The sequence below is a fragment of the Leishmania braziliensis genome (genome assembly GCF_000002845.2).
Source record: "Leishmania braziliensis MHOM/BR/75/M2904 contig, possible fusion of chromosomes 20 and 34".
Classification (NCBI taxonomy): domain Eukaryota; phylum Euglenozoa; class Kinetoplastea; order Trypanosomatida; family Trypanosomatidae; genus Leishmania; species Leishmania braziliensis.
This window is the reverse complement of record NC_017947.1, coordinates 1,129,704-1,155,704: the sequence shown is the minus strand read 5'-3', so window position 1 is coordinate 1,155,704 and position 26,001 is coordinate 1,129,704. Positions and strand designations below refer to the sequence as shown.

The 26,001-nt window shown below is 57.1% G+C and overlaps 5 protein-coding genes and 1 pseudogene across 6 annotated transcripts; all 6 read right to left on the bottom strand.

Annotated features, from left to right (window-relative positions):
- Positions 1-797: 797 nt before the first annotated feature.
- LBRM_20_2830 (putative putative pyruvate/indole-pyruvate carboxylase) lies at positions 798-2,450 on the bottom strand (the record flags this gene model as incomplete). Its single annotated transcript, XM_001564513.1, has 1 exon — positions 798-2,450. The coding sequence occupies one exon, from the start codon at positions 2,448-2,450 to the stop codon at positions 798-800; it is 1,653 nt and encodes a 550-aa protein (XP_001564563.1).
- A 2,221-nt stretch (positions 2,451-4,671) lies between these two features.
- On the bottom strand, positions 4,672-6,537 carry LBRM_20_2820 (conserved hypothetical protein; the record flags this gene model as incomplete). The annotated part of the gene is made up of 1 exon (XM_001564512.1): positions 4,672-6,537. One exon carries the CDS (start codon positions 6,535-6,537, stop codon positions 4,672-4,674), a length of 1,866 nt encoding a protein of 621 aa, XP_001564562.1.
- Positions 6,538-7,877: 1,340 nt separating this feature from the next.
- On the bottom strand, positions 7,878-14,630 carry REH2 (RNA editing associated helicase 2,putative;with=GeneDB:Tb927.4.1500; the record flags this gene model as incomplete). Its single annotated transcript, XM_001564511.2, has 1 exon — positions 7,878-14,630. One exon carries the CDS (start codon positions 14,628-14,630, stop codon positions 7,878-7,880), a length of 6,753 nt encoding a protein of 2,250 aa, XP_001564561.1.
- A 2,932-nt stretch (positions 14,631-17,562) lies between these two features.
- On the bottom strand, positions 17,563-19,565 carry LBRM_20_2800 (annotated as a pseudogene). The gene is given in 2 exon segments: positions 17,563-18,855; positions 18,858-19,565. Coding segments are annotated over 2 exon segments (2,001 nt in total).
- Positions 19,566-21,125: 1,560 nt separating this feature from the next.
- LBRM_20_2790 (conserved hypothetical protein) lies at positions 21,126-21,758 on the bottom strand (the record flags this gene model as incomplete). Its single annotated transcript, XM_001564510.1, has 1 exon — positions 21,126-21,758. One exon carries the CDS (start codon positions 21,756-21,758, stop codon positions 21,126-21,128), a length of 633 nt encoding a protein of 210 aa, XP_001564560.1.
- A 583-nt stretch (positions 21,759-22,341) lies between these two features.
- On the bottom strand, positions 22,342-25,560 carry LBRM_20_2780 (conserved hypothetical protein; the record flags this gene model as incomplete). Its single annotated transcript, XM_001564509.2, has 1 exon — positions 22,342-25,560. One exon carries the CDS (start codon positions 25,558-25,560, stop codon positions 22,342-22,344), a length of 3,219 nt encoding a protein of 1,072 aa, XP_001564559.2.
- Positions 25,561-26,001: the final 441 nt, after the last annotated feature.

Sequence of the window (26,001 nt, the reverse complement as noted above, 5' to 3'; positions counted from 1 at the left end):
AGAGAATGAAAGGAGGAAAGAGGCGACGACGCCGACTGTCTTCGCCACCATAGGGGTGGCAAGACACCGCATGAATGCATATAGAGAGTAAGCATTACAAGGAAGGCCGGAATGATGACGGTGGTGGTGGTGAGACTACGGAAGGAAAGACCACAACCTGTGTTCGTTTACCTGTTTCTTTCTCTGTACTTTGGTATACGCGTATCGTTTCAGGACTACTTGAGCGACCCACTCAGCAGGGGCCGAGCAGGAGAGACGGACTGAACATGATGCCAAATCACAGTGAAAAGAGCAACAGAAAGGAGAGCCGCGCGGACAAGGAAAGTTGCAGCAGTGGGCGAGACCCATTCTCCTTCAAACCAGTACAGATAGCACCAGAGTTAACTGAGGCTCAAGAGAATGAGTGAAACACGACCAACACAGATTCGTTGTCACACGCGCGCAAACGTCTCACAAGCGCTTCAGAAAGGGGGAGAGAGAGAAAGAGAGACAAGAGCATGGTAAGCAAGGGAGAAAAGATCCTCGGGCCGTCGAGGTACGGCCGAAAGGGGAAAAAAGACCAGTTGTCCATTGTAACGCGGGAGTACATGTAGCGAAGAAAGAAGGGATGCTGGGAAGAGGCGGTGGAACGCGTTTTATGTGATACCCTGATGCGCAGACATGGAGTCACCTTCATGGTTACGCGCGGAATCTTCTTCAACTCAATAGCGTCTTTGACGCCATCACAATCGACTCTACTGTGGCACAGCCCCCCCCTTCATTTCCACTTTCTACTCACCCTATTATCTCTCTTCTTTTTACTTGCTCGTGGGCTTGCCGGGAAGCTCCACAGAGGTGCACAGAGGACCCTCAAACTTGCCGACAAGCACTTCGGCAAACACCATGTTGTCCTGGCTCTCGCGTAGTACCGCCTCTACGCCGCCAACCGAGTTAACAAGACAGGTGCGTGGCTCCACGCCTTTGCAGAAGTTGCGCGCCAAGCCTGTCCAGTTCCACACGGCGACGTCGTTGTATGACGAGTCCCAGCCGCGGATGAAGCGCTCGATTGTGTAGCCATCGTTGTTAACGAGAATGTACGTAGGCTTCAGTCTATAGCGCGCAGCCGTGCCGAGCTCCTGCACCGTCATTTGCGCAGCGCCATCGCCGATGATGCACACAACGCGGCGATTTTCGTCCGCTAGCTGTGCTCCTATGGCAGCGGGGAGAGTGTAGCCGATGGAGGCCCACATCTGCTGGCAAAGCATATCGCAACCCTGCGGCAAGCGAAGCAGTGCAGACGTAAAGGAGGAGGTACCGAGTTCAACCAGGAGAACGTCGTTGGGACGCAGGCCGTTCTGAATCTCGCGCCACACATGGCAGAGGTCGAGGGTGTCAGCGCTATCCGGAGAGCGGAAGCTATCCGGATCCGGGTACTCCGTGCTCCAGTTCGTGTGGCATTCCATCGCGGTTTCCTCAACCACCTTCACAGCCACCTCCATCGGCACCTGGGGGAAGATCTGGTCCCCAACCTTGGCGAAGAAGGGCTGGATGTCGATCAGTTTTAGAGGGTCAATCTTGTGCCGGAATACTGCGGTGACAGTGTCGACAAACTGAACGCCAATCGAGATGCACACGTCGGCATTTTCAATGACGGACTTCGCAGGGCACGGGGCATTGCCGGCGATGTAGGTGCCCACGTAGTTCTCCAGGTGCTCGTTTACGGCGCCCTTGCCGAGGACAGCGGCAGCGTACGGGATGCGAACGTTCTCAAGGAAGCGATTCACGAACGGACCGCATTGGTAGCGCTGAATCAAGTGACCCGTCAGCACAGCCGGATTGCAGGAGCTGTGCAGGTGAGACGCTACAGTGAGCTTAAATGCACTGACCGAGTCAGGGGAAACCTCCGGCAGGCGGCGCATCAACTTCGTCGGCGGAGGCGGCACTATCATTTCCGCTAAGTTTGTCGGCAGGGCAATATATCCCGGCTTCTTCTGATACAGCACCTCTGTGATAACACGATCGATCTCCATCAGGCAGTTCTCGGGTGTCAGCATTACCGCAATGCAGCACACCTCAGCGCTGATGTGCAGAAAGTGCGCGTGGTTGCCGTCACCAAGTGTGTGATGTAGCAGCTCACGGTTACCTTGGCTCTTTGTGGAGGGAGCACCGGCAATGTGAATGACCGGGACGCTCTCTGCGAAGCTACCACCGATTCCGTTAAGCGCGGAGAGCTCGCCGACACCGCAGGTGGTGGCGACAGCACCCAGGCCGCGTTGACGTGCGTAGCCGTCGGCAGCGTAGGCCGCGTTCAACTCATTTGCCGTGCCAATCCACTTCATTCGTGGGTTCGTCATGACATCATCCAGGAAGCGCAGATTGAAGTCGCCAGGGACTCCAAAGAGGTGCTCGCACCCCGCCTCCACAAGACGGTCGAGGAGGTAGCAGCTGACCGTGTATCCGTTGAATGGCATCCTCGCAGGTCTTTTGCGACAGAAGTGTGGTGTACGCAACGAAGCAACAAAAACAAACAAGCAAACAAAGGCAACGAAGAGTGCTGACAGTTGGGAATTTTCAGACGATCAACAACTCCCGAGAGGGGTGTGTCGCCACAAAACTCACGGAAAGGAGGTGTGTGTGGGTGTGGGTGGGTGGGTCGGTGTGTGATGGGCGTGGCGGAAAAGGGGGTAGGTGATCAGAAAGAAATACAGCCGTTTTCCTTTGCGGAGTATCTTTAGGTTGTCGTGTTAATCTCTATTGAGCAGTTGCAGGAGAGGGAGGAAGGAGGGGAGAGTGGGACGGGGACGAGCGCAGTGGACTTCTTGCACGCAAAGTTGTGAGAACGGAAGACGTAATTTCGCATTCACAGGACGCCAGGAAAAGGTGAGGAGAGAAAAGAGCAAAAACTCACACCGCATGTGTCCTTCTGGAGAGGAGGACTACCCACATCCAGTGCGGTCGCACTAGAGGAGAAACCATATAAGGGAGACATGCACATGTGTCCACGCTAAATACCACGCATTCCTTCCACCTTCAGGTATACATGAAAGGGATGATAGACATCGAAGGGTCTGCCAATACGTCCGCGCATGAACATCTACACACACACTCATCAAGCAAAGGTAAAAAAAAGATTGCTTTCCCTTCACCCTGCACAACCCCAAGTCTTGCCGCCATGCGCGTACACCCGTGCCTCGGTCGCCCTACGGCTGCCTCCTGCTCGTCTGGAAAGTGCCAACCTATCGGCGAATCGAGAGCCACGCGCCCAGCGGGCCACGCACCGCGCCCGCGCCTGACGCGCTGCCTCTCTGTCCCGCACTGTCCCACCACGCGCTGGCACCGTTAAGGGCCCGTGGCCCCCACCGTCCCATGCAGCAAGAGCGGCGAGCTCCCTTTGCGAGGGCGCCGCCCAGCACCACGACGCCCCTCCTCCTCCCCCCATCCACCAGGGGACGGGCTCCAGTGTGGCTCGTATGCCATCCTTGACTGCAGGCGACAGGAGGGGGCCGTGGGCAGAGCCCCGCGGAGCTCCGCACGGAGGCGCGGCCATCGTCGACCTCCTCGTGCGGAGGCAAACGCAGGCAACACGTTCGTCCAGCAAATCCATGGCTCCGCGAGTATGGTCCGCGTCGACGTTCAACCCCCACCTCCCCCCCCCAGCACCGCCATCAACTGAGTCCAACGCGTGTGCGCCCTCCACACACACGGCTCCTATCTTGGCCCATCGCGGGCCCTGCCTCCCGCGTGGCCGCGCAGCCGTCGCGGGAGCGCTCGCACGAGTGGCCTGCACCGACTTCGGGTACGCGTCGCCGGGCGGTAGGGCGCGGAGTCAGCATCCGTGTGCAAATGCTCGGCGGCGCTCTCGTGCCGTGCACCGGGAGCGCCTTGACACTCACGGGGCGCGCTCTGTCGACGCCCGGGGCGCGGTCGCAGCGTGCCATCCCGAGCCTACCCATCGCGAACGCTTTGGAGGGCGTGGGGCTGGGCCCCGGTGGGGCGCGAGCGGGGGGCGCTGCCGGGTGTCGCCCTCACGCCCGCCGGCACACCGCCACCAACGCGCTGACCTGCTCCCTTCCGCGCTCAGGTAGCGGTCGCCGCTCATCCCCACCGCCACTCCGCGGCGCACAGCACAGGCCACGTCCAGGCCTACGCCCGACATCAGCGCTCCGCCGCCAAAGCAGACCGCCAGTAGGCGGACGCGTGCACGCGTTGAATCGTCGACGCAATTCCTAGTGAGCGCATACGAATGTCCTCATGGTCGCACGTCCCTACCGCCCAACGGCCGCCCAGGTCTGCCCGCCGGCACCACAAGTCCCCGCAAAATGGTACCCGAGGGCAGGCTGCAGGCTCGCGGTCTACCCGTGGAGTGGGGCACTGGGCCCTGAAATGCCACCCAATGAGAGGCTAGGCGTCTCCAGGGCCTACAGTAAGCACAGGAATAAAATATAGAAGTGCATCTATAGAAAGCGTACTGCACAAAAACAGACGGTGAGGGACTGAGGTGTACATGAAAAGCGCTGCTCTCTTGATGAATACTCCCTCAGTAACCGCACTTCACCGTTGCCGGATGAATTCTCCATTCTTTTCTTTTCAGCTGTGCCCTCTTCGCTATCTTTTTTTTTGTTGTTGGTCCCGCTGCATCCGCCGCAATCCACAGTTAACGCAGCGGCTACTGTCCTCGCCGTCTGTGGACGTTCAAAGGGATCCGGATCTGGCCAGGTCTTTGCTAGCGAGCGTCTGTTCTTCCGTCGTTGGAAGTGTGTCACTCAGTCCCGCAATGCGCAAACATGCAATGTACATGCTCTCTTGCATATCCATGAGGTTACCGAGCACTGTCACCGCTGCCACCGTCGCCAGTGCCTTGTTAATAATGTCGGGCAGTAGCAGCGTCCACATAGGCAGCACGTAAAACCGCACCATACACCACATACCGATCGAGGCTACCACGCATCCTACTACCACAAGAGTGCGAATTACTTTGCGCAGCAAAACACCTGGCGTGGCACTGACAATGTTTTGCTGCTGCCACTCAAGACGTGTCGCGGCAGTGAAGCGGTGTTGCACGACGGAGCTCACTACTACACACAAAGCGCATGCCGGGACCGACGCATGAAGGAGCAAATCAAAGGCGTGCCTGCCGTCCCCCTGCGTCCGCCCGTAAATCCATGACCCCTTCGGCAGGGCGCCGAAGTCTGCTACGGCACGGAGCCACAGCACGCGCGCCGTGAAGAGCTGCACAACACCGTATCCATCCTCGAGGCCCAGCTCCGCTGCCGATTCGGCGTTCTTCCAGAGCTCCCTCGGAGGCACTAGCGACCACAAAAACCAGGCCGCCGCAACCGTCATGGCGATGTAGCGAGAGGCAGACACATGGAGTGCCGCGTTATACAAAAGAGAGACGAAGAGCCACCACAAAAAGTGCAGTGAGCCAAAGCGGATGCTTGCCCAGATGGACGAAACGCCGTCCATGGCATACACCACGCACCCGGCACCGATGGCGAGAAACGTCATGTAGTCAATGGCGCACGCATCGATGATGGCAGGTGTCCAGAGGATCATGAGGGACATGAAGAGCCAAATGAGCACCAGCTCTTCGTGCACGCTCACAACGAAGTCTAAAACGATCAGTGAGGCGATAAACCATAGCGCGCTGCACGTGACAAGGCCACGCAATGCCTCCGCCACACAATTCGTCGTTGACATTGTCACCACCATCCCAGCCCGCTTCGACAGGCCGTACACAAAGTTCACGACACCGAGGAAGGTGAGAGACCAGATAACCATCGCCCACAGACTCCAGTCTGTCCACACGTACCGGATGTACATCACCAACACCTCCTGCACAACAGTGAAGCCGGCGATAGTAGCCATGTACCACCGCAGTGCCACATATGCCTTGTTGGGGACATCGCGAAACAACCGATAGGCTCCGGCAAAGAGAACGACGGGGATGCGGTGAATGCACGCTTGCGCGAGGTAGGCGCGAAAGAGCTCAAACTGAATCACGACATGAGTGTTACTCTCGGCAATTTGCGGATCAATCTTGCTCCTCTCGATTTCGTTGAAGCTGTGCATGGCGAGTCTCGCCAAAGACCCAGGAGTGCATAGCTGCTGCCCAATCACCTGCCGCAGTCGGACCCCCTCGGCGACGCACATGAGAACCACCATCGCAATGCTAGGTAGCTTCTTATCGGGGAACAGCTGGCCTGCATTCCACCCAATGTTCCAAGTATCCTGACAGAAGACACGGAAAAGGAGGACAGCGATCGCCGCCAGCGTGGCACCGTACAGTGTGAAGCACAGCCGCTCCGTGAAGGACATAGCCCGTAGTATGGTCTGGTACTCATCGGGCCACACCGCCTCCGTGCCGATGGAGCTGTGCAATTCCACCACGAGCCAAGTCACGACAGCATTGTTGCGCAGGTGTATCACGCAGAATACCCCGCCTAAGGAAAGCACTTGATACCAGGGTGGCAAATGCCCTAAGGAGTCCCGCACACCGCCGAGGTAATGGGGGGAAATCTCAAGCGTTGTCGACGAACTCAAGGGCAAGTCATCCATTGCTGAACCCCCCTCCAGAAGATGACAAAAAAGAGTCAATGCCTCCACAGGTCGGGCGTGTCGATTAATGAGGCCACGTTCCCATACTCACGTGGGAGCGTCCACGAATACGTGTGTGCTTGTGCAGCTTGTCCACCACCAGAATAAACTGTTTTTTTTTTCTGCCCAGGAGCCAAGCGATAGGGGGGAGGCTGAGCCGCAGGGACGCTCAAAAGAAAGGGAGGAGAGAAAATGGCAGCGTGAAGAGATTATCCGAGCGAAGGGGCTTTGGGGGCAGTATCGCGGTGCCTCCATCCTTCTCCTGCGGATTGAGGTAAAACGAGAGGAATACCGGGGCCTCCTCCAGATTTCACACCCTGGCGTAGTGCCAAAGAAACCCTCTGAGAGAGTGAGAGAACGAGATGACGACTTGAGCTGGGTGTCGCACATTATCACCGCGAGAGACGCAGTTCTAGTTCCGCAGAGAACTGCAAGTCCAGAAGGCACACCTTCACAAATTTACGCAGAAGAGAAGAAGCCCACAGATCATTTCTGCTAGGAGAGCGGTGAGGGACAAACAATTGAGGAAGTGCGACAATTGGTCCATTTTGCTCTTCGCATCATCTTCGCATCTAAACCAGGGAAGAAAAAGAAAAACGAAAGTGTGACTCTCAGTCCTGAATGCTGCGCAGGTCAAGCGAGTCGCAACGCATTTTCTCACCTCATACCGACAAGTACAAACTAGTTAGTCCATCGCGAGAGGAGAGAAACACGAGTATTTCCTACCTGAGAGCGAGCGAGCGAGAGAGCAAAAGAAACGCAGAGAACAGAAGAAAAAAAACCACCACCAGTAAACACGAGTAACTGTGAGTATGGGGGATGCTGTGTACAGCGCTGTACATACTCCGGCAGCACACCCTCTAGAAAGCAAACAACGTATGGCCTCCGCAGAAGAGAGCGGGATTCATCAACAAAAGTGGTAACGATAATTTGAAGGCTGTTAATAGGAGAGGCGCTGCTGATTCATGCCTTATTACGAGTGCCCACACGGTGCAACACCACAAAGCCCTGCTTTCCCCTTCCCACCTCTTCCCTTCACTCAAGGCTACTCCGGAGAGAGTAAACAACAGAATCACACAACCGACTCGACACTCATGGTATGCAGGGCTCCCACTAGATGGAGGGAGTACCTACACGGAACCAGATCGCTCGCGGTGGCGGTGTGGCGCTTGTGCATGCAAGCAAATAAAAAGACGGGCAAATGAAGACAAACAGAAGCGCAAGAGAAAATCTGAAGCAATGAGGTCGTTCCTGTCACCCTCCATCTGCCCGCCAGCCCTCCTACGCTATGGGTGCGCCTGTTACTTGACTACGTCGCTCGCCTTAGAGCTTTCAAGCTCCGTTTCGCTCGTCTCCTTTACTGCATCGTCGTCGACGTTGCTGTCGGGCGAGATCATTTTCCCCTGTTCACCCCACATCACAGACTGGGGCTGCAGGCGATTCGGGTGGTAGCGCATGTTTGCAAGCTCTTGTACAATCTCGCACAGTTCGTCCAGCCGGGCATTGTTCACCGCGTCTTTCGGATCGTCAAACTTGTGAGAAAGGCGGCGGTCGAGAAGCGCCTTGAACTGCCGCACAAGCTCAATCGTGGAGTAGCTCGAACGGAAAAAGATCCAGCCGCTCACAACGCCAAGCTTGAGCTCGTGATGGTAGTCCGTTCGGGTGGCACGCGTGCTCATCAGCAGCACAGACCAGAGGGAGACGGAGGTTAAATGATGAGCCATGAGCGTCTCCTTCTCCGGTATTTTCATGAGTCCATCGTAGATTACAAAAGGATTCGACTCCTGGGTCAGTTTGCTCATCTTCAGTACACTGTCGTTCATGATCGCAATGTAGTTCTCAAAGAAGGTGCGCAACACTTGTGGTCCCGTAACCATCGCGACTTTAGGAAGCGCGTTCGAACAGAGCAGACACTTCGACAAACCAACATCCATCGAATTGCGCGAATGCTCAGAGGACTCGATGAACACAATGTCCTCACTGGTGAATCCACGCCGGTGCATCGACGTCGGCACCCTTGACTCCTCACCGATGAAGTTGTCATCCACGAGCAGGTTGCAGTACTGCCGCTTCAGCTGAGTGGCCTGCATGAGCGCCGGGACGCTCAGCTGACGCGCCCTGATCTGCTCCGCAACCTGTCCGTGCGCCCGTTCACGAAGCAGCGACACCCAATAATTGTATCCGTTCACGGAGGCAAGGATGTCTGAGAGGGTGTTACACGAAAGATCCTCGCGGTGGAGGCGCGATGAGACGCGCGCATCAAACGAGCGAGTGAAGACGCCCTTTTCGGTTGTCGCGGCGATGGTGAGGGCCGTGTCGAGGCACCGGAATGCGGCGCCGAGCAGAATAGTCTTGCCGATTGTCGGTTCGACTGGGAGCTTCGCGAGGCGGTGCCCTAGCGGAGTGAGCTGACCGCCCTCGTCGGTTGCGCCGAGGTCGTATAGTCGTTTCATGGCGCAATCCACCTCCGACTCGAGCGGTGGTTCCATCGCCGTCCTCAGAAACTGCTGAGGAGCACCGACCTCGAGCTTCAAGATGGTGAGGCAGAGCTTGTCCAGGGGTGTGCGTAGAAGCTCCGGCGTTTGGAACTCGTGCAAACTGCGGAAGTGTTCGCGCGAGAAAAGACGAATGCAAAGGCCAGGGCGTGTGCGACCGACACGACCGCGGCGCTGTACGCAGTTTGCCCGACTGGCGTAGGTGCTCATCAAGCGCGAAAATTTTCCCTGTGCTTCCTCTGGCACCAGAGATGGTGATACCACGGTCGGAGTGTCTTCGACACGGTTCGAATCGTAGCCCTGTGGGTCACTTTTTGGAACCAACGTGCGTATGCGCGTGGCGTACCCCAGCTGCTTCATCCGGCCCGTGTCGATCACGACGCCAACGTCGTCGATTGTCACGCCGCTTTCAGCGATGTTGGTGGAGAGAATGATCTTTATTTTGCCGGGTGGTGGTGGCAAGAAACACTTCAGCTGCGACTCAGCCGACACCGCAGAGTGTAGCGGCAAAACATAGTACGACGTGTTGCGCTCCAGCACATCTCGCGCCTTATGGATCTCGTCCCACCCCGACAGAAACACGAGGATGGAAGAATCAGTGATGTCAATCATGCGGAGCGCCTGCTCAATGGCGAACTGGATGGTAGGGTAGTCGACCGGCGTCGATGCTTCGAGGAAGCCGTAGCGCGATCGAGGGATGCAGGCCGTCGCGCAGTCCTCACCCGACACCACGATGGGGGCATGCGTGACACCAATATCTGGCTGCGCGGAGGCGTTGCATCCTTTGTGCTCACTACTTTCCGCAACGCAGGCCGCCTCCTTCAGGAGGGGCGTGAAGCAGTTATGCTCGCGCGCGAACGGCACAAGGTCTTCCAAGAAGTACTCCTTAACCGGAAAGACATGCCCCTCGACTTGAATGAGCGGGGCGCCGCCAAAGTATGCCTGGAAGTCAGCGGCATGCAGGGTAGCGCTCATCAGAACAATTCGGATGTCGCGCCGCTTCTCCAGCACTTGCCGCAGTAGCATCAGGATGAAGTCGGAGTTCATGTCGCGCTCGTGAATTTCGTCGATGATGACGTGAGTGTAGTCGTCAAGCAGCGTGTCCGTCTGCATCACGCGAAGAAGCAGGCCGGATGTGGCGAACGTGATGTGTCGGCCCTTGCGTGCGTCAAAGCGGATAATGTACCCTGTGGACTCCTCAAGCGGCTCCAGCCGCTCCGCCGCGACGCGCTGCGCAATAGAAACTGCACTGAGTCGCCGCGGCTGCGTAACGATGATGGAGCACCGCCCCCCGTTACCCTTCAAGGTCTCCTCGTCGAGGATGTACTGAGGAACCTGTGTCGTCTTGCCACAGCCCGTCGTTCCGCAGATGATGGTGACGGGGTTGTTGCGGATGGCCTCGAGAATCTCATGCTTGTGTTCGGCAATGCTCAGCTCGGCACGCCTGGTCGCAAACTTCTCCAGGTATACGGGGTTTGTGATGCGCCGCTGTAGTTGTTCAAGAAGGCGAGCAGACTCCTCCGTCTCCTTGTCGGCGGCCTGCTGCGTTCTAGTAGAGCAGCTCTCCCCGCCACCGCCAGTTAGCCTCTCATTGCTCTCATTGAGGCTTTTTCGGTGGCTTGTCAGTGACGCCGTGCCCCCAGAGCACGGCATTGCTGCGGACAAGTCTTGTTGGTTCTGCAGGCACGCCTGCATTCGCTGCTGCACCGCATCAGGAATCGTCAGCGACGGAATTAGTTCTGGCAGAAGGTACGGGTTCAGCTTTAGCAAATCGACAATGAGCTTCATGGCCGGCACCTGTCCTTCCATCATCAAGAACAGCTTCTCGTACGCGCTGAGGATGTTGTCCCTGGTTCCACCACCACTGCAGCTGGCTGTCATTTTCTGACCATCCTCATCGACGATGGAGACACGCGCGGAAAAAATGGCCCCCGTTTTCACGCGATTCGCCTCTGGATGCGTCGCCACAACGCTTTCCATCTCGAGCTTAAGATTACCTGCAGAGGGAGGCTTTGTGAACGCCATCTCGCTCTCTTCCCTCGGAAGCAAACGTACAAGCAGATGCTCCTCGGGTGGCGGCAAGTCAAAGCACACTGTGTAGAGGCAAACAGCACGCTTTTTGCCGTCTACGGTGAATACATGTTGTTTGGAATACCAAGCCGCCTGAGTAACGAAGAGAGAGCTAAAACGGCTGAGGTGGTGCTTTTCTTGCTTTGTCAGCGAGCTTTCGGCGTCCGCGTTGATGAGGGGTAGAGTGCTGAAGGTGTCGAGGTCAAACTCGCCGTCAGCGACCGCTTGAGTATCCTCCTTCCACTTCTTGTCGCTGTTCACCTTCTGCACATACGCCGCGACAGCAGGAAACTTGTCGTCATAGGACTCGTCGACGCGCCGCAGAATGGCCAAGGCATGCATGGCGGCTCGTCGCTGGGCCACCACCTTGTTGTGTCCCACACCACGGCCTAGTAGGTACTCAAAGCCAGGGAGTGGAATAGTAGCGTAGGTGATGCGGTGATGCATGGGGCCGACCAGATATGAGTCGTACCGTGGGACGAATCTCTTGAGCGTTGTGAGGCAGTACGCAGCGAGGCGCAATCTGGCATCTGGATCCACGGGCTTTGCCTCCGCCTCCGCGAGGGCGGCATCGATCACCACGTCTCCTGTCCGCGGTACCCGCTGCTCCTCGTAGAAGCAGTTCTTGATCGCCATCTGCTTCGCAAGCACGTACGCAGCACACGCCTCCACGTATGCTTCCCACGCACCTGGGGTCACGTAAGAGCCGTCTTCGGTGTCCGTCGATGGACACGGCGGCAGCGGAGCCGTCAGATCAATGTTAAAGCGCTTCATGCGCAGTCGCAGTGGCTTCAAAGGTACTTCGCTGGGGTGAGGCAGCGGTGCCGTTGTGCCCGTGATGAGAGCTGGGGCAACCCTTCCCTCCACTTGTGCACGTTTGGCGTGATAAGCCTGCAGCTTGGGCAGGTTGGGGAAGAGAGGGATGCCGAGAAAGTCCAGCATGCGCTCTGCATGCATCCACGACAGCAGCTCCGCATCTCTCCGGGTCGAGGCAGCACCCTTGACAATGTACTCGAGGCGCTTCTGCTCCACAGACTCACTGCCGTAGCGGGCAGGCATCGGAAGAGACCAAGTCGCTACATGCAAGAGCACACTGTGCCCCATGTTGGATGTGAATGTGACCGGTGTCGCTTTAAGGTTTTCGTACCTCAAGTAGTATTGCACACGGTACTTGCTGACCGTGTCAAGTTGCGATTCCACCACGTACTCAAACGCCTCAGCGTCCACCACCGCCGCCTCTGACGTGGGTGCGTCCGTCTTTGCTGTCTCTGCAGACTCTCGGAGACGCGCGGTCTTCTCGCGGTCCCCTTCCTCGGCAAGCCACTGTTTTGTTACCCCTTGTGTCTTACCGAGACTGTGGCCTCGTCGCTTGTTCTGCTCTTTCTGGCGCTCCCAGTGCAGTGAGCCAGGGTGCTCGCGGCGCAGCGGCGGCGGGGATGATGTGCTGCTCGGCTGCTCCTCGCCAGGACCCGATGGTGCCCAACGACCCCATTGCGCGCACGCTTCAGCATGCCGCTTTTGCTTGACGAGGTCGGTGTAGAGGCAAACTCCGAGTGCATCGAGAATGAGCTCCGCGTGCATACAGGCAACGTTTTCGGCGTCGGCGATTGTGTCGGCCTCGCCTAGCGCGAGTCGCGCTTCCCCGCAAACGGCCGGCAGCGGGACTTTCAGCGCACATCGATGCCGCGGTCGACCCTCCGTCTCGTCCTCGCTGAGGGCTTGCCGGACGACGATGACATCGTCGAGGCGACGGCCGACGGTTGACAAATAGTCTAGCACGCGCCTCTTGGCCGACTTGTCCATCCTGCGCGGGGATGTAATCGCATACGCAGCTACCGCAGATCCTTCCGGCACACCCGGGGCAACCATAATGTACCCGTCAGGGGTGTCTGGCTCCATGTCCCAGAACTCTTTCAGCACCACAGCCCGCACGGCGGACAGCCGTTCCTCGTCCGCCATTTTTGCTGTCCCGTAGACGGGCACTTTCGGCGGAGTCGAGTCCAACGTCGCTTTCGCCTCCGCCTTCGAGAGATCATCGTCTGGTGCAGATGCCTCCGTAGCAAGTCGCGCGCGCTTCACCGCACGGCACCGCGACGGTGTGGGTGTGCTGACGGTGTTGCAAGATTTTGTCTGCTCTTCGCCCACAGACGCAAAATCCTCGGACAAGGCCGCTGCAACTACAGCGACCTGTTTGATCAGCTTCTTGGCGGTGCAGCGGCGTGCTGGAGGACTTGGCGTGGAGACGTCCGCCGATTCGCAGGGAACGTCTGGAACGCGCTCACGGCGAGCACGTTTCCATGCGATGTCCATCGCTGTCTCAGCTTTTACAGGGACACGGAGCATGCACAGCACATCCAACGCATGCATAGCTGCAAGAGTGTTAGCGTCCTGCGCATTCGATGCGATTCCCACGCCGCCGCGAATGCCATAGAGATCCGGCAAGGGCAGCAACACTGTGGACTTGACTCGAGCACCGATTGCTACCTGCAGAAATGGGGCGGCGGCCCGCATGGCACCACGAGTGTGAAGAAACGCAGTAATGTCCTCCACCGCAGTAGACTCGGCCACAACGGTTTCTACGAAGCTCCCACTTTGCTCAGTGACAACGTTATGCCTGTGAAACCAGTCCTCTTCAGCCGATCTCGACGACGTGCGAGCGCGACCGTTCCCTGCTGTCCTCACGACGAGCTCCTTCAGCGGCTGTGGAAGGTGCACGTGTAATGGATTCTTCGGCCTCATGCCTGGTAGTGGAGCAGGGCGTCCATAGCTCCACGCTGCCATGGCATGGGCCTTCTGCATCGCCAGGTCGTCGAATATAGTGACACCCACAGCATCCAGCAGAAGCTCTGCATGCATGCAGGCCAGAATCACCGCTGTTGCTCGCTCCATCGCCTTTCCAGAGGCGACGAGGTCCGTCGAGGGGTTCGCGATACCCGTCACCTGCGATGGCAAAACGAGTCGCGCCACCATCGCCTCTTCGCCGCCGTCTGCCGCGCTGCTCGCCGTCAGCGTGCGCACCCTTTCCACACTCAACTGTTGCGCAAACGAAGGGCAGCCACGAGGAGCACGTGCGAAGAGAGCCTCGATCCTGAGTCTCGACTTGGGATCCAGCAGGCACGGCGAAAGCAATGTATGTTCCGAAGAGATGTAGTGTCGAAGGGAGGGCGCGGTGTTCACAAGATGCCATTCCCCGCCCTCCGTCTCCTCGTCTGTCAGGATGCGCCTCAAGGGCAAGGGCCACTGCGCCATACGCTTCTCTGTCGAAGGGCCACTATCCTTATCCTTCGGCGAGGACGCGTAACGGCCTGCCGCGCGAGCTGTCTCAGCGTGCTTGTGCTGCTTTGATGGGAGGGTGAAGACGTGGTATCCTAGCAGGTCCGCCATCTGCTCTGCATGCATGGCGGCTAGCAACTCCGCCTCTTTCGCTGTGTTGGACAGCCCGTGTGCCCAGAGCCACGTTGGGGCGCCCGTGCAGCCAGCCGCACCCATCTCTTCGACAAGGTGGCGGGCCATCCTCGTCACGGGAAGCTGCAGGCGGGCATGAAAGAGCTCTCCGCCGCACACTGCTTCGGTTTGGAATCCTGCGGCCGAAGTGCTGGAGACACCAGAGTTCTCATCGTATGCTTGAGCAGCCGCAGTGAGATTTCGTCGCACAAAGCCGAGCATTCGTGCTCGTGTGAACGGGTCAACTACTTTGACATCAGCAAAGACTGAAGGCAGCTCCGGAGAGTTTGTCGCGCTCCATGCGATAGTTGACGGCGGTGATGTGAAGCTTGAGTTTGCGTCTGCTTTATAAGAGTTTGCTTTCGCAGTGCAAGTCCACGGCTCTTGCACGCCCATCAAATCAATTTCCTCCGGCTCAATGACTTCGGGTGTGCCCGTACAACTCTTGAAGTGCCGCAATGACGTGTGCGCCGCCCCGCTGCACGTTCCGATGGAGCTGTGGAGATGACAGAGAGCACTTCTCCTGCTTGACAGCAGCGGCCGCAGCCCTGCCCTCATCGCACAATACCTATGAACCACCGTCTGGAGTGTGTGAGAGGGATATGCAAGGTTTAGCTCCCCTGTCGACGATGCGTTAGCGGGGGGTGTTAGCACCGCGCGAGCGCGGCCGACGCAGCGCATAGTGAGTCGTCACTCACGAAGCAGCAACCTGTCTCCAGCGCTTGGAACGCCACGACAGTAGGCCTGCTCCTTTGGGTTGGCGCCTTTCACTTTGCACAGCGACTCAATACGAGGACCCAGGCCGCGGGAAACGGATGGGGGGAGGGGAGGGAGGGGAGGGAGGGAGGAGGAAGTGTGATAAGCTGCGTCACGCTGGCCTAAAAAAAAAAGTGGGCGATGTTCACCCACTGACACGAGAGAACAGACACGCACATCAGCAGAGCACAATGTAGCGAGCCAACGAGGAACATCAGCCCCAAAGAAAGCGTAGGGGGTGAAGGGAAGCGAGGCGCAAAGGGAATCGTAAAGAGCATTCTGAGGACAGGGAAAAATACAGCGGGTCGATGCAGACCTTTACATCTCCTTCCTTAACCATAACATTCAGGTGAGCGCGGGTGTGCGGGCACACTATGCATGCGAGCCCCGCTAGAGTATCACTCAAGAAAAGGGGAATACGGAGCCGACACGACGGTGGACAGGGTGCAAAGACACGGCCCCCAATGTGTTGCATCAATGCGCTATCCAGTAGAGAGAAAGGGGGTACAACGTAGGTTTGTCTCGGATTGCAGTAACAACGCTCTCTCTCTCTCTCGATCGTGATACTCTCGCATCACGACTCAAGGCGCACGATCATTCTTTTCTTGAGTGTATCGTGCATGTGTGTGTGTGTGTGGAGGGGGGGAGGGGGTATGGTTGTGCAGATGTGCGTGACTGCTCGTTCGCAGCCGTATTCCTAAGAGATTGTCTGCTTGCACATGCCTGCCCTGCACACACTCTCTCACTGCGCGTAAAGTGCAGTACAGCGTGGTGCACGCGAGTCGAGCGCAAGCAGCGAGTGAAACAGCAAAAGCGCCGCAGACCTAATAGAGGAAGAAGAGGAGCAGTGTGGCAGGGAAAAAATAAAGAGCAAACGCACATGTAAATTTACACGACAAAGATTAAGATCAAGAGAGAGTGCTGAATGATGCCTGTGAATCAGAATCCGAAGACATGGATCCGACGAGGATCTTTCAGGTCCTTCCACGTTTCCATTTTCTCCGGCATAGAGCAATACATCCACGTCACCCGGCCCCCCCCCCTCACGCCGCCGCCGCCCAGCCCGTCACAGGCCCATCACCCGCCGCGAAGAAGCAGCCGCGGAGACACGCGGTACAGCAATGCGCCGACTCAGCCATCGGAGCACGGCCCATGGCGCCAACCCCATCCCCACTCCGCAGGTCGCCTCTCACCGCCGCCCTCACTATGCCGGCCGACACGCTGCCCATCAGACGGGCGGTCCAAGCGTGCTCACAGGGGGCAGGCTGCCCCGACACGGCGCCATCCAGGGGCCTGAGCGACCACATCAGCAGCGATACATCGCTCGGACTTCCCTCCGTCGTAGGGGCATGACACCCCCTGTCACCGCCACACGCGGTTCGGCATCTGGCAGGGCGAAGGAGGGCTACCTGGCCTCCGCACAGGAAGCGTGCGCGTGCGTGCTGGACACGTGATGGCGCCACGCAGGGACCTGAGCACTCCGATGTTGAGAGAGAGAGAGAAAGAGAGAGAGAGCGACAATGAGAGAGGAAAAACACAAAAGCCATTCAGGACATAGGATCAATCGAAAAAGAAAAGGAGGTCAATTTTAGCAGGGAAAAGACACCATTACGTGTCAGATGCAACACGAAGGTTTACTAAAAGAACGAGCAAAAGAATACAGCACTTACCAACAGCAATTGTTACGACACACAAGGGAACGCCACACGCGGGCGCACCTGGGGCTTACCCGTGTGCGCACACGTAGAGATGCCATAGAGGCCCGAAAATAAGGGTTGTAGAACACCTATAACAGTCACAACGAGTACGAAACCCACACTTTCACAAACGCACAAAAAGTATGTATAGGGTTTGAGGGGCGTACAACAACAACAACAACAACCCCAAAGTAGAAAGGGGGATAAAAGAGAAGATCAATCGCACCGATAAAATGAAAGAGGGAAGGCTAAATGACATGGTGAGAAAGGGGTGTTATGAAGAAGAAAGGTGGAAGTCACCCGTTAGTCAGCTCTCTCTCCCCTAGCCCTCCTGATGAAGGAGTCGTCTGTGAAGCGGTGTTATGGACGTAGATTCGGACGTGAGAGAGAAAAAGAGATACAGCAATGCGGAGTAGGGTGGGTATGGTTACAGTGACAAAACAGAGAGAGGACTGACATCTCGATGCCTCGGAGTAGTTGCCATATTTGTCATGCCTGATCGTACCCATGCGTTTGTGTGTTTCTTAAAGAGGAGGAAAGAGGTGTGCAGACTCTGAGCTGTCATGGTTTCCGGAACAGTGCAAAACGAAACGGCGACGAAGAAAATACTCTTCCTGCAGCTCGCGCAGGCGAGGGTCAATATCTGGTGGGGCCATCCCGCACAGGTACTCGATTCTGCAGTGGCGGAGAATAAGCCGAGTCGACCGGCCGATGGTGGCGGCAGTCTCGACCTTGCCACTAGTGAGCATCCACACCTTGATGCTGCACATGCCGAGCGCCTCGAGAGAAACCATAACATCGTCTTGTAACTCGTCTTCCACCCCTGTCTCCCCATTGAGCGTCATCTCTCTCTCTCTCTCCAACAGCTTCATCGCCGCCTCTATCGCCTCTGCTCGACCTTCACCGGAGATAGACATGGCAGCCTCGTACTGCCGCAGAAAGATGTTGAGCATGTCCTCGCTGAGCGTGCGAATGGCAAAAACGAGTGTACGCAGGCCCATCTGCGCCACTTCCTGGCAGCACTCGTTCAGCCAATCCGATCGGCGTATCACTGATGCCATCTTCGCATCCCCGCCTTTCATAGAGAACTTGACGGTTTCCTGGGCTTTGCCGCCGCTGCAGCTCCCTGTGCGCTCGCACACGATGATGCCCATGCACTTGCCCTCCGATGAGAGCGGGAACATCTTGACAGTGGTGTAGGTATGCAGCTGCGCAACGCCACCGACGGTGAAGGCCATTGATGTGAGGTCTCGATAAGTCAATGCACCACCCAGAGAGCGGCAGAGCTTGACCAGCGCCACCTCGTCTGGTGAGAAGGCCTGGTAGTCAGTTGGTTCACTCATCATATCGGCTGTGCTGGGGTAGAGACACAGCTGTACCGCGCCACGGTAGCACTGTTGCACCGTTGGCGCTGAGGACCACCGGTTCCTCCTCCATCACTGGGCTCACATTGGGGCAAAACACGATGGCTCTGATGAGGTCGCCAACGCGATGCACATCTCGGACCCACTACTTCGCATTACTCCCACCAAGGCGCGTGAAGACGTTATGAAAGAGGAGGCGCGACCCCGCTCCCCCATTGCCCGCGCCAAAGTACTCTTGCAGGGCGCACGCCAGGCGATCAGTGACGTGGTCCGTTAGCGCTGTAGCGGGTCCCACCTGCATGGCACGAAGTCTCATCTTGATTTTTTTTTCTGTGAGTGTGCCGGCCTTGTCAGAAAAGAGGTAGCGCAGGCGGTCGAACGCCTCTGGAAGGTTTGTGGTGCGGGCCACGGCACTTGGAATGTGGGGGTCATGCGACATATCGTACGAGTTGTCAAAGGCGACCAACGTCCACGTTCACGCGCATCGCGATGGGAATCATGGCGGAGGGAAGAACGAAGAATCGCACGAAAGTGACGGCAACGTCTCCACGGAACTGCTGCTGTGCTACGAGAAGAAAGGAGAGAAGCAGAAGCAGCAGGAAGTACAGAGCCGCGATCAGGTTGAGCTCGCGCTCGATGAGGCCGACCTTGTTGCGCGGGTTAGTGGAGTTGAGAGAGCTGAGTGTTTCTCTACCCGTGTACACGACCGCAGCCACCAACGTGCCTGTTGCCACCACACACGACGACCAGATTGCATTTTCCATCGTCATCGACTCGCTCTGCCTGTTGGCCATGTCGAGGGTGCCAGCGAAGGTGTAGATGTCCTTGTGAGGCGCGTCGCAGTTAATGTTAAAGCGCAGTGAGGGAAGTTCGGCGCATGTGAGACTCTTGGTAGAGTTCAGCGGGTAGCGCATCTTCCAATCAGTCTCGCCATCGAGTTGATCGGTTTGGATGAATATCGTACCCGTGTTCTCAGAGGTGTGCAGTACGACAGAGTCAGCCGGCACACACTGGTCTTGGAGCAAGATGAACAGGTCTCCTACCCGAATGTTCGATGATCGAACCCTGACAAGGTCGCTACTCTCTGTGAGCTTCTCGAACACCTCAACGCTGGCGATTCGGTCGCGGCGGAATCGCTTCCAGTCATCCATGGCGTCCTTCATGAGCGAGAGGCGCACCACCAGCACCAGCGGTGAAAAATAGGTGAAGAGAAAACAGACCTTCAGCACTGGAATGAGCTGCGGGAATGCCAGAAAGAGGCTGAAGAGGTTTTGAAGCTGATAAAGCAGCGCCAGCGGCAGAAATGTCAAGAGCGTGTAGCGACGGTTGTTCACCGCGTTGCTCGGGTAGCCCGACAGGCGACCAGTCGCCACGGAAGTAGCCAAACAATATTTGACAGCTGTGACGAGACGGTGAGACCGGTATGTGCAGCACCTTCTGCAGCCACTGTCGTAGACCTTCGTTCTTCAGTTATGGAATCCTCAGTACCGATGCCGCCGCGCCCGTGCTAAGTGCGTCAATAACCAAGAGATCAGATGACCGGCTGCAGTGCTGCTGTCGCCGCTGCGGGACGTGCATGTTGCTGGTAGAAACATACGGGGTAATGTGGTTGCTACTTCGTGTGTTTTCGCCCTCGTCGTTGGTGTACAGAGCGTTGTAGGGTATGTGACGCATCATGCTAGTGGAACTACGTCGCCGGCCGCTCATGTTGGCAGCCCTCCAAACTCGAAGCAACCGCTAAGGTAGTTGCGGGGTCACCAGGTTGCTAAAAATGATCTCCAAAGTGCAGAAGCACATCTGTGGCAGCGTTGTGAATGGTGGGTGGGGCTTAATACAAGTGGTGAATGGCAAGAGGCAGGTCTACTCGATCGCACATGCGCACAGGCGACGAGAGCGTGCACTGGAGTGTGCTTTGTGTATGACCAGCAGGCTCTGCGAACGGTACGTGAATGGAATGGAAAAGAATCAAGCCAATACAAAGGACAGCCACGGAGGTGGGCGTGCAGCCTACCGTTCCCCTTACTCAGCGTCGACAGAGTGTCCTCCAAAAAAAGAAGGTGCGTTGCATTTCATGCGTGTGGGTGATGTACTCCTGTGCACAGACGGTAGGGAGTGGGTCCTTTGGCACCGGAAAGTCCCGCTGTACGCCAGCGAAGGCGCAGAAACACAAAAGAGAGACAGAGAGACGGAGGAGAAGAAAGACCAACGAGAGTGGCGATTTCTCCAATTCAGATCAGAAAGAATGAGCGGGATGCAATAGTAGACCCGTGTGGAGAAGTCCAAGCGACGGGTGGTGGGCGAATCTGCATGTGTTGCTCAGAGTGAGGGGAAGCAACATGCGAGGCCCGTGCCCTCTCCCTCTCCCCCGCGGAACAACAAGAACAAAATGTACGCACATGGAGAGGGGGAGGAGCGAAAAGAGGTAGCGAGAGGAGATCCAACAAGGCTGCTGTTTTGCACCCGTCGTCACCACAATCGTGAAGTGCCCCCCCCGTCCCCCCCCTCCCATCACCCGTCTCCTGACTCTGTACAGGTGTCAACCGCTTCCCTCACGACAAACGTATGCTTGCTCGTTACTCCAATCTCTCTTGCGTCTCCATCGCTGCTACGCGCCCTTTACCAGACAGACATAGAGGTCTATCTAACATCTGTGAAGGCCAACCTTACTTAATATGCAGAACTAGAGAGGGCAGGGTGACTTGTATGCCGCCGTATCTGCGCATTCAGTCATCGTCTTCACCGGCAGCGTCACCGCCAGTGGCTGTCCACACCTTTTCATAACTGCTGAAGTCTGCCTTGGAGGTTGGATTGATGACGGCCAAGTAGCCCTCGGCAGTAGGTGCCACTGCCACCATCCATGGATGCTCCAGCAATGCCGCGTTGAGTTCGAGCACGTACCCGTTCACACAGGCGGGGATCGTGTACTCGATCATGTCGGACAGCACTATACTGCAGACCTTCGTGTCATTCTGGAAGACTAATGCGTTCTTTTTTTTCTTGCCTACAACTTGGATGCTCTCCGGCATGATAGCAGTGCGACCCTTGAAGAACTCCACCTTGGCTACCGTCACCCCCGCGTCAGCTGCCGCGCAGCGCCGAACGAGTTCATGATTGGGATCAAGGCAGAGCACACACAAGCCGTTGCTGTGTTGGAGAATGCGGCAGTCGTTCCCCTTCACCTTTTTGCAGTCACGTATGCTGAATTGGTGAAAGTAGCGCTTCGTGAAGTAGTCGAAGGTAGTCGGCGGCGGCAGGGGCACGTACGACCAGTCCAACGCCCCTGCCGCCGCTATGGCGGACCCCTCAGCGACAGCGGCACTGTCAGTGGGAGGAGAGGTGCATAGCTGTTTCGACATTTTCGCTCGGCGAGACGCTAGTCACAGGTACTGGCTTGGGCGGGGGGGGGGGGGCAGGAGGACTACAGCGAACCCGTCCGCCGCAGGTGCTCACCAGAGGCTGTTGAATCACTCCTCGGAAGCGGAGGGCGGTGACACGATGAGAGTCTCACTAACATGCAAGAGGAGAGAAGTAAAAGGGGGGTAAAGTGTGCATGCTAGTTTGAAAGTGCGCCGCGGCGCTGAACTGAGCCCCAACCTTATTGGAGGTGAAGCGGAAGTCAACCTGAAACAACAGCGAAAACCAGAGGAATCGCTATGCAATCCCCCGAGAAGAAGTTGTAGAGTGACTCCGTACGGTGGAAGGAGGAGGGGAGAGAAAGGGTATCCAAGTCACTCTTTTCCGTTTCCTCTCCACTGTGTAGTCTCTGCAGATGAGTGTGTAGGTGCCCGCTGGTAGAATGCAGAGCGCATTATGCGCTCTTAGTGTAGTGCGTCTTAACGATGGTAAAAGCAGCCCCTATGTGGGTTGCAACACGCACGCGCACACCACTCGAAGTGCTTCAGTGCTTTCTCCAGTGTTACAGTGTTTGCGCGTCTAACATTAGCTGCGCCTCTGCTTAAAGTTGGACCGTTTCTTCGCCAATGCTGCCTCGTAGGCACTGCGCAGGTGCGCGTTCCGCGGATCACGAACGTTCGCTTCCACCACGCGGTACCGCAAATTGAAGGGCACGCGACCACCACTCCAGTTGGACAGCTGGCGCGCCACTTGAAAGCGTTCCTTGTTGGATACACCACGATTGCTAAGCATCTCCTTCTCTAGCACTGAGCGGCGGCGTCTGCGACTTTTTCCGTCGCCGCGTTTGTTTGCCTCACCGGCCTCTGGTGCTAGCGATGAGCGCGCCGCCGCCCGATCTGCCGCACGTGCCTCCCTCTGCTCCGGTTCCAACGAGTCAAACTCTGTAAAGACCGATCCGACAGCTGAGGCCGTTTCCATTCGCACGCCAACAGGCACAACGTCGAACGGCGTCTCATAAAGGTCCATTAAACGAGCACGGCGCTCTTGCTCCGCTGGTGAGGTGTCCGGTGTGGGGGCCGGTACAGTCGCACTTGCTGACGTTACCGGTCTTGAGGGAGAAGGTGCTGCCATCGCAACCTCCACAGCGTCCTCTCCCTCCTCCTCCAGCAAATCCAGCCATGTAGAATCCATACCGCTCTTGAAGATGGTTGCGCCCTCTGTCGGGACATTCGACGACGCATCGACTTTCACTCCCGCATTCGCCTCTCCATGAAGAGACAACACTGTGTCGCTGCCGTGGACGGACGAATCAGCGGTCGCCTGCTGCTCCTCAGTCGCGGAGCTACCCTTATTGCCATTCAGTGCAAGCAAGTCGGCCGCAATGCCCAGACGTGGCTCAAAGGATTCTGCCACGTCTCCCTCGTCAGCGCCCTTTAGTACAGGATTGTCATCAATAAGGCTGTTCTCCAAATCAAGGTTCTCGGGCGGCGCAGTGCTGATAACTTCCACAGCAGACCCAAAAAGCGAGGAGCTTCGAAAGTACTCCAGCTGTTCTATGAGTTTCGGGTCGTCGGTGCACAAGACAAGGCGCGACTTTGGTGCCTTAAGTGAGCTGAGCATTGCGAGGATAAGAAGTAGCTGATCGTTGTCGCTGACAGACGGGGAGACACCAAGCGCGTCGAGGACCTGCGGGTCCACTTGATTTGCACAGATGCACTCAGTGAAGTGCAGGACACGGGTGCGCCGCCCCACGCCTGTCAGTCGCGAAGCGGTAGCAGAGGAAATCATAGCGAAAATCCCGCGCAGCCGCTGCGACGCTAGAAACGGTTCCGCGCGCGCCATTTGCTGCAGCGCTGGGTCAAAGGTGACAAAACGGTCTGCATTCGCGACCGACTCCGCAAGCTGCGCGAGGCAAAGGTACGGGACGAGCACCAGCGACTGCGACGCAGCTCCCAGCGTGAGAAACGCTTCGGAGGTCTCAACAAAGGAGGCGTCAAGGACGTAGATGGACTCATAGGGCTGAACTAAGCCCTGAAGCGCGGCTTCGCTGTGCGCGATGCTGTCGTCGGCGTCCATGCAGTAATCACCAAAGTGTGGCAGCGTACCAACAAGCCCAATGTCCAGCTTTGGCATGTGGGCGCTGATGTCGTCCAGCGCGCGCTGCACCGCACTTCGGCCGACTTGAGCCCGAAAGTAACGAGACGAGGCTATGCGAAGGTCCTCGTCGAGCAGCACCAAATCTTCCAGGGCCGCCGCCGGCCCGTGGGCACAGGTGTCGAGCAGCAGCTGTTGAAGGGGCTGGGGTCCTAGTCTGTGAAGAAGAAACTCATAGAATGCTTTCCTCTCAAGTGCATTGCGGTAGTGGAAAAAGTCCACGTAATCATATTTCCAGTACGCCTCCACCACCTTCACAGTGTTGTGGTCCTCGTCAAGGCGAGCGCGTAGGCGCATTTCATCCAGCTGCTGCTGGAATAGCCGACGGCGATCTTCGGCAGAGTCATAGACAGCTACAAGGACCACCGCCCGCGTTACATCCAGTGGTCGAAGCTGCGCCTCTTCCATGCGTTTCAATGTGCGCAGAGCGGCAGAAGGTTGGGCATCCGCTAATGCGGTGATGAGGTAGTGATACAGCTCGGGCGTCAACCCACCTCGCTCGACGAGCCTACGGCGGAATGCGATCGATGTCGGGTCTGCGTACGCGCGCCACAGTTCCCCCTCGCTGGAGCACTTGCGCAGAGCTGGATTACAATCGCTGCTGGTGCGTTCGCGCTCATGCCGGACGCGCTCCTGGTAGTCGTCAATTAGGGTTATCACCTCCGCAACATTGTGACGCGCAGCGCTGTCTTCAAGCTTCGCGAGAAAGGAAGGATGCAGGAGCGAGTCACACAGGCGCGGTGGAGAGCGATGTCCAAGGCGGAGCTCCTCGTCTTCAGACGCATTTCTACCTTTGCCGAGTCTGACCTCTGAGAAGCCACTTCCGATGTGCTGCTCCAACTGAGGGAAAAGACGATGGGCGCTATCCGTCGGCCAACCAACGGCAGCAGAGTCCGCGAGAGCCTCTGTCGGGGAACGGGGTAAGGTTGCCAAAAATTTGCAGAGCTGCGCGCTCGACACCACTCGCGGAGCAAGTTGCTGGAAGAGACAAAAAAAACGCCGCAGTTCAGTTTCCTCGACAGGCGAGGTGGGCTGAAAATGACGCAACATAGCAGTACCTGAGGACGAAGCAGTACACGTTGTAGTCGTAGAGCTCATTGGTGCAGCGGCACTCTCTGAGGTGGCGTCTTCTGAGGGAAACATGAAGTGCTGTGTGTAGACCTCCAGCACTGTCAGCGCCATATCCTCTACCCGTTCGTCGTTTGGCGAGAGAGCTGCCACTTGCAGCAACCAACTGAGGAGACTCAGCGCGTCGTGACTCTCCAGTTGCGCTTCTTTCCAGTACTTGAACCAGTTGAATGCTGAACTAAGGTCTTTGCCAACCGCGCAGAGTCGCATGTACTCGTACAGACTCTGACGACCAACCTTGTGATGCCGCACAAACATGTTGAACATCTCTTGCGTGTATCGATACGCTTCCTGTTTGTCAGCGAGGCTCGTGCGGAGTTCCACAATGGACGTGCTCCATGCAAGCAGACGCGCGCAGTGATGATCTTGCAGCAAGTGATTTGCCTGATGGAGTGTGTAGCTAATGTACCACGGGCGCGGCTCTTTGTAGAGCGAGGTGCGCAGGACGTCCAGTCCCTGAGAGGCACTCCAGCGCCTGAAGACGTCACCATAGTGTGTGCGCTTCTTCAGTCCACCCCACATTGAAAGCTGTTGGCAAGGCTTCGAAAAAGAGGAAGGGAAGAAGGGAAAGATTGCCTACACAGGGTTATCCATACACGGAGCCTGACATCAAGAAAACCCTTAAAGGACGCTGTGTGACGAGTCTCTGCGTGTCTGGTGCGTTTATTTGATTCATTGCGTGCCCATGTCTTGATGGCTCACAAAACGAAGCAAAAAGGAGAGAAGGGGCCGCAGTGAGACATAGGTGAAATAGTATGAGCGATGGATGGGGGAGGGGGAATGCGCAAAAAAAAGGATGCCTAGTGGCTTTCTGTGGTGCAAGACAGCCGTTTCGACGACCACTTCGAGAAAACCGAATCCCTCATGGAGTAGGAGCCCTTGCGGTCCCATGTAGCCACTAGCAAAACTTCCTCAGGGCAAGAGTAAAGGGTGACGAGAGAAGCATGAGCCCATAGTGACTGT